Genomic DNA, 12,666 nt, shown 5'->3' with positions numbered 1-12,666 from the left:
TTTTTTTTTGCTACTAGTGGCTTTTATTTTTAAAGAAATCCAACAGAAAGGGGATGGAAAGAAGGTGGGTGGGAGAGGACAGGCAACCAAGGAGCCAGTAGCAGAGTTGTAGTCAAGGTCACCGACCAGATAACACAAGCAATTATAAAAAGTACTTTTCAAGCAATTTTTGTCACTTAGGGGGAAATAAACAAACATACAAACTTAGCCCTGTGAGAAAATTTAATTTCTCCTTAAATCTTATAATTGAATGTAGGACCTATGCCTTAAAAAAAAAACTTTATTCAAGCATTTGCGTTAACTGAGTCTCATCACTGTGGCGTCTGGTTTTCTGCCTGAATTCAGCCAAATATTTGCTTTTAAAGGATCTTTAGATTTTTTAATTAAAATTAAGTTTGGAATCATAAATGAGCCACTTTAAAAACTCTAGTTAGGACTTTTTCAAACATTTGGAGATGGAAATATTGGTGTGCTTTGACTCTGTATTGCTTTGTCCTATGGAATAATTAATAAGTTAATCTTTGTCACATATTTCACCATAATGCATACTTCTGTTTACCAATTTGACATGAATTATTTTAATTTCGAATTAAGACTCAATGGCTCATTGAGTCTACACTCCAAAGTGCAGCAGTTGAATCTGCTGCTCAGTAACACCTCAGGTTTAAACAGTGAGAATCATCTGTTATTCAGAGACTATGAGAAGAATTATAATGAGCTGCCAGTTGCACCACAATATAGATTTATTATCAGTCAATCTATTGCATCCATGCATCTTTTGACTAGAAATATAATTAATAATGTGAAATACTTCATCAGAACATGATATGATTTGGATTTTTTTTTAGCCTGACAGTATTCTGACCTGGGTGTGGTTTGTGAAATTTGTCCAAAAAATGTAATCAAAACTAATTCATGTTTTAACAAAGGAGGCAACGTTTGGACAGCTTTCCTTCTTTATAAATGATATCAACAACTGTACATTTTACATTCCCTGAGTTATTTTTGATGTTGAAACCATCTTACAAGTGGCATCCAGGGTCTTCCTTATTTCCACTCTTGGGGTTACAGACAATCAGCACCAAGGAAAATGAAAGCTGCACCTGGATTGGCTGCATTGCAGATGCTAACCGTTGTGTTTAGCATTGTGTCTGAGTGTTCCAGCTTCTCAAGCTCTAGATCTGCGAACAAGCTGACAAGTCAATGATTTGAAACAACCTGCTGGCTTCCCTTAGATAGAAACTTTTGAAACTATTTGAATAGTTAATGGAGCACACTGTACTATAACTATTGTAAATTGCACGTATGATTGAATCTAAATGATTTATTTGTAAAGTGCCTTGAGATGAGAATTGAATTAATTTTCCAGCAATAATTTGGAGTTAAATTCCAAGGAAAAGCACAGATAGGTTACCACTGAGGATATACCGAGGTCAAATTTTGACCTCTGTCCCAGACGTCCAGTAGTGAAAGCCAACCGTGAAGTGTAAGTTTTCCCAGTGTTGTTCAGTGACATGTGATTTAGTGTCATGTGTTTGACTGATTCCTTCACGGCTTCTGAAGCGTAGCCGTTCCACATTTAGAACTGTACCAAAACCATCCAATAAACACACAACAGAAATGGATTTTCCCCCAAACTATTCACATCACACATTTCCCTCCTAAATATGTATTTATAGCCGTTGTCCACAGTGCCAGGTGGTTTATGTCATAAGCTACCGTTTGGCCCTGGTAGATGTTATCGCTGAAAGGCCACACTTGTTGTTTGGAAGGGCATGCAGCAGAAGACATGCAGGTCATGGTATAATCGTTTTAAATTCTGTATGGAAAACAGGACCTGCCCTGGAGGGGAACGGTGACCTGTAGGCAGAGAGAGGCAGGAGGAAACGCTGTGGATGCAGAACCCTCAGGCTGGCCTCTGTCTGCTTATTCCTCTGCATCTGCATCCGCCAACTCCCATCATCCCACACTCCATTACAGCCTTCACTGTGAATATGAAATGTGTCTCCAGGTGGCTGGATCTATGTATACTGAATACTTAATATGGGTTTGATTATCTAATATCAATATTTCCATCATAGGCATGAGTTAATATGGGGGGGAATGCAGTCAATAAAGAAATAAGAGGAATAAAGAAAATGCTTAATCATGTCCATCTGTCTGGCTGTTCAGTCACCTTTCCTTCTCCATCTTCCATTTCCTTTTTTCTCTAACTTCATTAACTTTAGAACTTTAATGACTCTGTAAGTGACAGTAAATAATTATTTAATAATAATCCTCTGTGTGCTTCAGAAGGGTGCTTCATCTTTTGTTTGGTGAAAATTCTTGAAAAGTAGATATAAACTACTACATCCGTCCAGACAGAAAGGTCTGTGGAGCAGGTCTCTGACAGCACAACTTGATCACTACGATAATGTCTTCTAGTGTCCAAACAGATGGTCTTTTTAAGCAAAACTGAACCCCACTGGGCCAAGAGAAGCAGCTTTGCTTCCAGCTACCTTTGTAGGGAAAAAATATTATGATTAATTGCATTAGTATTTTTAACGCAATAAAATCTGTGTAATTAATTAATCAAAATTAACCTTTTAAAGTCCCAGTCCAAACGGTTTCTGCCACATCAGACACTTTGAGGACATTTCCAGGCACATGATTTTGATGTGTCTGAAAATTAAAGTGCAGTGACAGAAAACCCGAACAGAATTAAAAAAGATTCTACCTTGGATTGTACAGAAGACTGTTGTCCAACACGACACCCTTTCTGAGACAGAATAAACACACAGTCAGAAAAAATGTATTCTTTTCTTAAATACATCCAGTCTGACAAAAGCTCCAGCAGAAGTTAGCCTATAACTTTCACTTTAGCATAGCTTCCATTGTGGCTTTTATTTTTGTGTAGTGGCTTTTGCTTTTTGTTGACCCTACTGGGCCACTGTAGATTCAGGTTCAAAACAACTATAATAAATGGGAGTCTAATCTAAAATCATGTTTTCTACACAAATGAAAAGTGATCTGCACTAACAGGTGCCATCTTCTACAATAAGTATGGAAAATGGATGGGTGGAAGAACTTGAAAAAGAGCCTGAATTACAGGGAAGGAGAGGAGCCCTTTTAATAATAAAATACAGCTAGATCAGGCATGCTGGCAATGAAATCCTAGAGATTTTCCCAACATGCAGCACACTAAGAGTTCATTGCTAAACTAGAGCTAAGGACGCATAAGTTAGGAAGGCTGCCTCCAAAGCTAAGAACCATCCAGTTATATTGTTTTGTGCTTTCATGAGTTTTCACATCACTGAGCTGAGCTGCTGACCATCAATGCCTAGAGAGCCTTAAGGGTTTTTACTGTGCCTGTTATACTGTATTATCTTTATTTCCTGATAAGCAGTTTTTGTTTGCTGATATCAAATTCCAGATCAATACTTCATTAAAGTTCATAAAATCAGAGGCCATGTGTATGACGAACACCTCTGTGTCTTTAAAGTGCAGTAAAGTAACACATTATCCTTCATCACTATGTCATGGTCTACATCAGTACTGTGACTGTGTCCCAAGCTAGATAACATTTCAGATGAAGCAGTGTTTCTTCTACACAGATTATTTGTCGCAGACAGGAAGTTGAAACAAAACAGTTGATACAGTCTTTCTTTTTCATGTCAATATGTAGGATTTAAAAAAAAGACTCTGCTGGAGAATTTAGATTTGTAAGAACAAAGCTGGGACTGAGACTGGGACATTCCTACTATATGCTTTTAAGATTTGTTCTCTGGTGTCTAATACCTTTAAAGGGTTTCTACTATTTTCCTACTCTGGATTAAATGTATATCTCTCTCTTGCTCTCTTCTTTTTCTCCATAAATGGTCCAGTTGGACCCATCAGGAGCTGCTCTCCTCCATCAGGCCAGGAGGGACAAGGTGGTGGAGTCCTGCAGAGTTAACAGCGCTTTCAGTCGAAAGCGGAGAGTTCTGACACCCGGGGACCTTAAACACCTCGTGGTGGACGAAGACCATGAGCTCATCTACTGCTATGTCCCCAAGGTGGCCTGCACCAACTGGAAACGCGTGATGATGGTGCTCACAGGCCGGGGCAAATACAGGTGGGTGTCACATTTTTATGGTTCTGGGGTTGCAGTCATACTGGAGTTCAGGCATTGTGTTGTAAGAATGCAGGATTCACCACATGTGGAACCTAAAGGTCACAGTCTAATTTGGTGACACAGTGATGTGAGCCTCAAAAGGTTTGCCACACCTGTTTTTGGGTCATGTTTTCATTTGTTCTCAGTTAATTCAAAATTCCAGAGATTCTGAATTAGATTTAGACCCAAACTCTGATTGAGTCTCTCAAGGACTTTCCCAGAATTCCCCAGAAGCTCCTCCTGAGTTATTTTGTGCTTTGGGTCAATGTTGCATTGAAAAATCAATTTTCTCCTTAATCCGAGGTCCCAAGCACTCCTGAGCAGGAGTCATTTATGAAACACCGCTGTAGTCTCACCACCATCCTTTACAGTTATTTATTGTTAGCCATATGGAGAGCAGTGCCTGTTTTTAGTCTAAAAAGATCCATACTGGCTGAGGCCTTTTACTCTGATTGCTCAGGTTGGACAGCCTGGTGGTTCCAAACGTCTCCCATCTGCATGTAACAGATACCACGGTGCTTTGTGGGATGTTCAGTGCTGCAGAAGCTTTTTGTGTTATTTGCCTGATTTGTGCTTTCACACAATCTGGCCTCTGAAGTTTACACACAGCTCTCTTAACTTCATTGCTTGATTTTTTCTCTAAGCACTGTCCATTCTGAGACATCATGGATAAAAATGTCCATTCAACTGAATTACTACAGGTGGACTTAAGGTTCTTGTAGAAATCAGATGCATCTGAGATTATTTTAAATCAGTGTCTGTATTTTTTTTATGTTTAAATGTTCAGTTGTCTATTGTTTGTTCAAATGTGGCGTGTTCAGTAATTCCGTCTCATTGTCCTTGTGCCTTTCCTGTACAGTGACCCCATGGAAATCCCCTCCAATCAGGCCCATGTCCCTTCCAATCTGAAGACGCTGAATCAGTACAGCATTGCTGAGATCAACCATCGCCTCAAGAACTACTTCAAGTTCCTGTTTGTCCGTGAGCCCTTTGAGAGGCTGGTCTCAGCTTACCGCAACAAGTTCACCCTGAAGTACAACTCGTCCTTCCATAAGCGCTTTGGCACCCGGATCATCAGACGCTACCGCAAGAATGCCACCCAGGACGCCCTGATCAATGGCGCTGATGTCAAATTCAAAGAGTTTATCGAGTACCTGGTGGATCCAGCCACACAGCGTGATGGTCCACTCAACGAGCACTGGCAGACAGTTTACCAGCTTTGTCACCCATGTCACATCCACTATGACATGGTGGGCAAGTATGAGACCCTTGAAGAGGATGCAAACTACATACTGCGGCTAGTGGGTGTTGGTGACTCCCTGCGCTTCCCAAGCTACGCCAAGTCCACTCGTACCACAGACGCCATGACCGCTCAGTTCTTCAGCAATATCAGTTCTCAACAGCAGGTCCAACTCTACCAACTTTATAAGATGGACTTCCTCATGTTCAACTACTCCATACCCAGCTACTTGAAGCTGGACTAAATGACAGCAGAGCTGGTACTCTGACAATGGCTGCCTTGTTTGCAGAAGGGCAAAAAAAAAGAGTGAAGTGCAAATTTTGGAAGAAAACTTGATTTTTAAAAACTGTCGTTGTGCTTTGTTGGTGTTGTGTCTGCAAATGGATATTTAACGAGTCCCGAAAGGTTAGAGGAAAGCGTGCTTGTGTGAGCATAAGCTGAAGGATGTTCAGTCAGCAGAGCCAGAGCGCTGACTGGAGGAGGAAGCGGGCTTGAAGGACCTAACACCTACAAAAACTGAAATGTCTGGGTGAAGCAGGTCTTCAAGAAGAACTTATCTTCAGAAGATGAACTTAATCGAGGGATTCTTCTGATTATGTTCTCTACATCAGAGGCTGCCTCACATTCTGCCGAGCAAACAGCAGCCTAACACACTGACTCCAATGCATTGTGAGAGCTAAGCTCATCCCTTCTCCCCTTTTATCTAAGAAACTCCGTCAAATTGTAAAGCAGTTCTTGTCCTGTGCTGCCCTGTCAGCATGGTGAGTTAATACCCCTTACCTATGAACCATTTCATTAGATTCATGTCAAAGGAAAATTGGCTTATCACATCCTCAAGGGTGCCTTATAATATACGGCTCCTTATTTTACCACCATGAACTCACCGGCAGTAACTACAGCGGTGTAGCCTTCAGTCAAGTGTTTTACCAAAGTCAGTTTTATTTCCAGTTTTCGATGCTGGCAGAACAGATCATCCAATGTTTCGACTTAAAAGACATCAACGCATCAATGACGTTTGAAAGTTCTTTACAGATTGATCAGACCGGCCAACCAGCAAGGATGCATTAAAGAACGGGATGCATGAATGTGATTGGGTGTACCTTAAAGAAAAGAGAGTTAATGAGGTTTTCAGGAGTGACAGTCACTGGATCACATAGCCACCATGCCCCTCATAGGGGCCCAGTGGACAGAAGCAGGCACACACCCAACCAGGCTACCAGCCAAACACGTCTTTAAGTAAATTAAGATTACCCTTTTGTCGTCTTTCTTATGTTTTGTTTCTGTTTATCTTATGAAACATTGCTGCAAGCAGCAATAATAAAAACATATTTAATTGATTTTGTTGTCTGACTTCAGAGTGATTTAAGCTGCGTTTGAACCACTGAAACCTTTTCTTTACTCAGACAGCAAGTAGCACAGCCGGCTGTGTGTGCAGTCTCCAGGTATTTAAAGTGATGTAGAATGAGGTTTCAGTGCTGTGTTTACAAAGATTGACAAGAACATCCATTGTCCCAGCTGGAAGATAACAAGCCAGGGAAGAAGTTCTGGATGTCGTTGGATTTAACTTACCTAAATTTGTAAGATCAACTTTGTGAGAAGCTCAAGAGAGCAGGTCTGAAAAAGAAGGGCCCTCATATAGGTTCAGAAAATTTGGTCAGAAGCCATCCTGAGTGTAATAGTTGTTCTCAGCTGATAAAAATATTATCTTAAGAATCTGCATGCGTTTGTGGGTTCATTAGCTTTCTCCCATAGTCCGAACATCACTCTTAGGTAGTGTATGGTTGTCTGTTCTGTGATGGACTTGCAATCTGTTCAAGGATCAGTTAAGACTCTACCAACACCAGCAGGTATAGAAAAAGGACGGATGGACCTTTTCCTTTCAGTTTGCTTCAGATTTATCTCATTCTTTTCTACATTTCCTTTGGAATGGTTTACAACATATCAGCTCTTGACTTTGTCCTTCGGTACTCGGGATGGTCAGGAGTGTTTTGGTTGCTGTCATTTGATGCAACCACATTTTGAAGTGAGAGCCAAACTGGATCAATGGTAAAGTGAGGTTGCTGTCTTTATAGCATGTCACTAGACTTGTCACTACTGTATGCTTCTGTCAGCAATCAGGATGGTCTGAAAATGCTGAAGATTTCAGGATGAGTAAACACTGTTAAGGGGACATTATCCACCCTAAACCATCCAAAGGAGGGCTTTGGGCTCACTGGGTCGCACTCCACCATGTCTCCCTTCAAGGTCCTCTCAAAGTTGCCAGCCTTTCTCAGTAAACTGACACCACCCTTCAACTATTTTATAAACAGTCATAGTTGACCTTTTTTGATTTAAATAATGCCTAAATACAACAATTGATAATACAGGTGAAGCTCCTCACAGGTCTTTCTGAAGCTGTGTGAACATGTATGCCTGCTGCAGCCTGCAGTGCAACGGGACCGCAGCTCTTTTTCTTTGGCGCTTTGCTCCGAGTCAGACATCTGGCTCTGATTGAAGAGAGGAGCTACTGCTCTGGCCTGTAGCCGTAGCCTTCCTCCTCCACACATAATGACTGTATTCCAAGCATGATTCAGGAGGACAGAAATATAAATGCTCCCCTTGCACATTAGCTCTCCTGCTGATTTTTAATGCCACACTGGATCTTACTCAGCAGTTCAGCAAAGCATCTGAGGCTCCATTTAAACAGCTTATTTAGCCTCTTACATGGAAAATAAACAATACACAAAGGACCTCTTAGCTTGCAAACAAGCTATTATAGAAACCTCTCTTTCCCTTCACTCTGTGTTTTTCCTCTTGTGCCCATCCCAGCATCATGTACTTAAAAAAACAGCTAAAAAACTAAAAGTGAAGTGTGGTCATGTCCAGTTTGTCTGAATGCTCACAGGAAGTCAACCACACAGAGCCTTTGCTTTGCCTCTAGCAGAGAGAAAAACAAATGGCCCGATTTGGGTATTTTTGTTCATATTCTGAACTGGACAGCCTGCTTGACTCCAGTCCCGGCATCTCGCAGTGCAGGAGTATTTATATTCAAAACTGCAGCTATATTTTTACTTGTTTTTCAGCAATGTCTACAATTAGACTGAGCTGCGTGTTTGCTGTTTGCCAAAAGAAGCAGAAAATGTCCAAGCTGGAGTGTTTTTCCCTTGTTGGCAAACACAATAAAAATTTTTGTTCATACTTTTGCCACATTTTGTAAGTAATGCCTATAAAATCACATTGTTTACGTTTACAGTGTTTCCAGAGGTCTGCTAACTGGACATTACTTTAATGACAAATGTGTTTTCTATACTGGACACATTGAGAATTCAATATACAGTATATGATGCTTCTTTTGTTACCATTTTTACAACTTTTATTTTTAAGTTGTGTTCAGGCCTGTGGCTCATGATAAGCATTTATTTATTGATTTTTGAAGTCAAGAAATATGTAGAGGACGTTACAGATTGTGGTGCGTCTTTAACATAAAGGACATGTGGATCAAAGTAGAATTATTTTTGGATATTTTATCAAATCAACTCAGTTTATTTATACAGTTGACAATTCACAAGAAATGTCACCTTGACACACTTTATATTGACTCCAAATGTTCAGCTTTGCCACCAGGTGGCATATCGCCTAAGAAAAACGATTAAAGTACTTCCCTAAATTTCATTGAAAATGTCAATGTCTAAGTAATTTGACATATTAGCGTATATTGTTTCCCCCATCTTTAGCATTTCATACTAGTTATTAATCTCTTAATAACTTTGAATGTTTGTCATATACTACCTCAAAAATTAATATTTTCTCTTCTTGTCTGATTTCAAATATTTTCTACAAACGACACACCTGCACAACCACAGAAGAAGAATTACCAAAGTGAGAGCTGCAGCCAGATGAGTTATTTTTTATGTTTGTGAACAAACCAATGATTTCACAATTTTGTTTATTGTGGTAAATATGGCTGGTTTGTGCTGTAAACTAGAGTGAAGCTTCCTTAACAATTTTGTGCTCATAACCATTAAGCTCTATAGACAGAGGCCAAGTTCTAGCTTCTAAATTGTGTTATAAGTTCAGTTTTATTACTTTGAAGACTGCCAGTTGATTTTCTTTTTTACATAGATTTTAGTTTTTTCTCTGCAATAATTACCAACACAAACCATCTCACAAATCTCTTTAAAAACTCCTGCTGTTTCTGAAATTCCACCTTCAGGAAGTCGTCACAACATGGCTCTTCTATTAACCCTTTAACAAGGTTTTTACCAGCTTTGAGCTGAGAAGTAGCTCCTATAATGAGCTCAGCAGATATGCAGTTTCACCAGGTGTTTGCTAATTGCTGCTGGCTAGTCTGAAGGAGCTGAGTGGGGCTGCACTGTGAGGCACAAACGTGGAAACCGCAACTCTGAGCAAGATCTGCACCTCACAGGCAGCTTTTGCACAGCTGAATGGTTGCCATGGAGATTAAAGGATTTCTCAAAAATGCATGAAATAATCAAGGCAACACTCCAGGTATGATTTTAATGAAGGAATAATGTTCTGATATGTTATAAAGCTAAAAAGAGTCGATTTTACCCAGTACTGTACCTTTAAATCTACACATCTACACATCTCCTGAAGCATCATGTAGCTGCAGGGGACAAACGATTGTATTTGGTTGGTAACTTTGCAGCAATCCATTAAACTGAATATGCATGTGGTGAGTGTGGAGAACAATAACTTTGCTTCAACAGGAGTAAGCCTCCAGCAGACCCTGCCTCAGTGTGAGCAGCCGTCTGACTGGACGAACTGACACGGGAAAAAATCACAGAAGCGTTATTGATCCAGGAATACATTCTGTTACAGAACGAGTTAGTGGCAGCAGAAGGCTAAACAGATGAGCTCTGAGTTTTTAGGATAGGTTTTCTAATCAGTGAGGAGTTCTCTATTATTTCTACTGCTTATGTAGACTTACACATGAAGAGCTTCTTCTTTTAATGCTACGTTGTACCTACAGGTTTTTGCTTTGTAATCAGTAAAACTCCTGCTCCTTCCAAACAAAGCTGCAGTCAGAGCTGCAGCCTCTCTGTTTGTTTCCCAGCCCACGTCTCCATCTGTGCTTCTTCGGCTCCCAGCATCCTCATCGCACCAACCATGCTCTGCTGCACGCCATGTTTTCTCTAAAACGGGCAAAGTTGACAGAGGTGACACTCGCCGAATGGCATGAAAAAGATGAACGGAAGAAAGAGGAATAAACATTCCCATTCATAGATTAGCAACATATGGAAGATGCTGAAGCTGTGTGTCTCAGAGTGACACGATAAACAGAAACAACAGAGACTAAAACAAATTTGTGGGCATTTTTTCCACAATAAAAGTCCAACACGATTAACATTTGAGAGGGAATCCAAGCAAAAATAATTTTACGGGAGAATTGAAAAATCACAACACAAAGAACAATAAAGGAACAAATCAAGAATCTGAAACTGAAGTATTGATTGTATCGTGCCTGTATTGATCTGATCAATATTATTGATATTTTGGGTTGATCAGTCTGCCTTTAGAATCCAAGTTAACTGAGCCTTGAATTGGTCCGCTGTGCTGCCCAAGCTGCTCCACAGCGTCATGAAAGGTTCCACATTTAATCACATCATGACAAACTTTGTTTTATTTTGGGGGTTTTATGTGATTATCAATTATCACAATGTAGCAAAAAATATGAAGCGGACGGAAAATATGATGGTTTGAGGCTGCTTTGTTTCTTTAGGACCCAAATGGCTTGCCGTAATTAGCTGTGACCATAACTTTATCTCTATGGCAGTGGATCGTGCAGGAGGACGGCCGGCCATCTGCTCACATTGTGACCTTCACTTAAGGACACTTCAGTTCCACAGCACAACTCTGACTGGCTCAAAAACAAACTGAAGCCTCTGTGAACTTATCTTTACCTTTACCAAATTTTACTAGGAACTTATCTTTACCTAGTAAAATTTGTTTTGATGATCTGAAATATTTAGTGCGGGGAAACGTGTTGAGTGTCACAGCACTGACTGGCCACAGTTCACACGCCGGGGGATCTCCCCCCAACTCTGGAAAGAAACTTTGCTTCGACTGCAGGCGTCCTTGGAGGAATGCTCTCTCATTATTTGTGCTCAGACCAACATGAAGGACGGGGGCAGAGGCAGGGTTCATCGTTGCCCATGAGACACTTGAACATGTGTCACGGCGGACAGTGGAATGGAACCGACAGCCTTCCGATAGAGAGATGCTCTGCACCAACACTCACTGTAAGCAAGGCACAATGAAATTACAGGGGGCCATGTTTGGATGGGCGTGTGAGTGCTGCCATTTGCCTGATGTCTTGTCAGCGTGCACACACACGCGCGAACACACACAATGTGGCAGGATTGCTCCTCCTGTCTAACCTTGTGGTTCAGACTGAAATACACTGTGGCCTTCCACCCTCTGCAGCTATAAACTCTGTCATTACAGGGAGGCTACAGCAAAGTTGTCTGTGTATGTGTGTGTGTGTGTGTGTGTGTGTGTGTGTGTGTGTGTGTGTGTGTGTGTGTGTTTGTGTGCTTTTCTGTGCTTCTGTGTCGAAAAGCTTAATATTAAAACCAAGAGCATAGAACGAACAGAGTGCTGGAAGTTTCTTCAGAAACTGCGGGCTCTCACAACAAGAGCAGCTTTATCATCTCCTGCTCACATTACTATAATAAGAGTAAAGGAATCAGGTTAATTATAAAGGTTTGGTGTTTGGAAAACAGACAAGGCCACAGCATTTAGATAAAGCTGCTCATCATGCAGGTTTAGGCAGAATGTTCTATGAGAAACAGCTCCAGGTTTTTGATGCTAGAAATTTTCTGGTAACAGATCAGAGCGCAGAGAAAGGAAATCCCATAAACACAACTCCACCAATGAGAGAAGCTGGGCAGGTCATGGTGGATGATCACAAGCTGCGACGAGAACACAATCTCTGGAAGCGTTTGATTAGAGGCTGAAAGGAGGCTTCGAAATAACCAGCATGAGTTCTGACATTAGAATGTATTATATATCTGACATGAATCACCTCACGAGTGATTACTTTAATCCTATTTTTATTTGCTCCAAAGTACCTAAACGTTTGATCATGCATGTCGGCGCCTTTGTCGATTTACTTCTGATCTCATAATAACATCATGCCAACCTGAACCTGAGTAATTTATCAATTTAAGTTTTTCACCTCTTGGATGGGCTCATACAGTTTTAAAATGCCGCTCCTTTATAACCAGTTGATCCTAATATGAACATATACATGCACACTGTTCCAAAACGAAAACCCATCAACAGCAACACA

General features: G+C 40.7%; 1 protein-coding gene across 2 annotated transcripts in view; it reads left to right on the top strand.

Annotated features, from left to right (window-relative positions):
* Nucleotides 1–6,709, top strand: part of chst11 (carbohydrate (chondroitin 4) sulfotransferase 11) — a 74,298-nt gene extending 67,589 nt beyond the window's left edge. For both annotated transcript variants that reach the window (XM_008401508.2, XM_008401507.2), the window contains exons 3-4: nucleotides 3,864–4,093; nucleotides 4,992–6,709. In XM_008401508.2, coding sequence (XP_008399730.1) covers nucleotides 3,864–4,093; nucleotides 4,992–5,616 — 855 coding nt within the window. In that variant the 3' untranslated portion in view covers nucleotides 5,617–6,709. The remainder of the gene's footprint in view (nucleotides 1–3,863; nucleotides 4,094–4,991) is intronic.
* Nucleotides 6,710–12,666: the final 5,957 nt, after the last annotated feature.

This window comes from Poecilia reticulata, linkage group LG23, assembly GCF_000633615.1.
Source record: "Poecilia reticulata strain Guanapo linkage group LG23, Guppy_female_1.0+MT, whole genome shotgun sequence".
Taxonomy (NCBI): Eukaryota; Metazoa; Chordata; class Actinopteri; order Cyprinodontiformes; family Poeciliidae; genus Poecilia; species Poecilia reticulata.
Note: the sequence above shows the minus strand (reverse complement) of the source record. Positions and strands in the feature narration are given on the sequence as shown.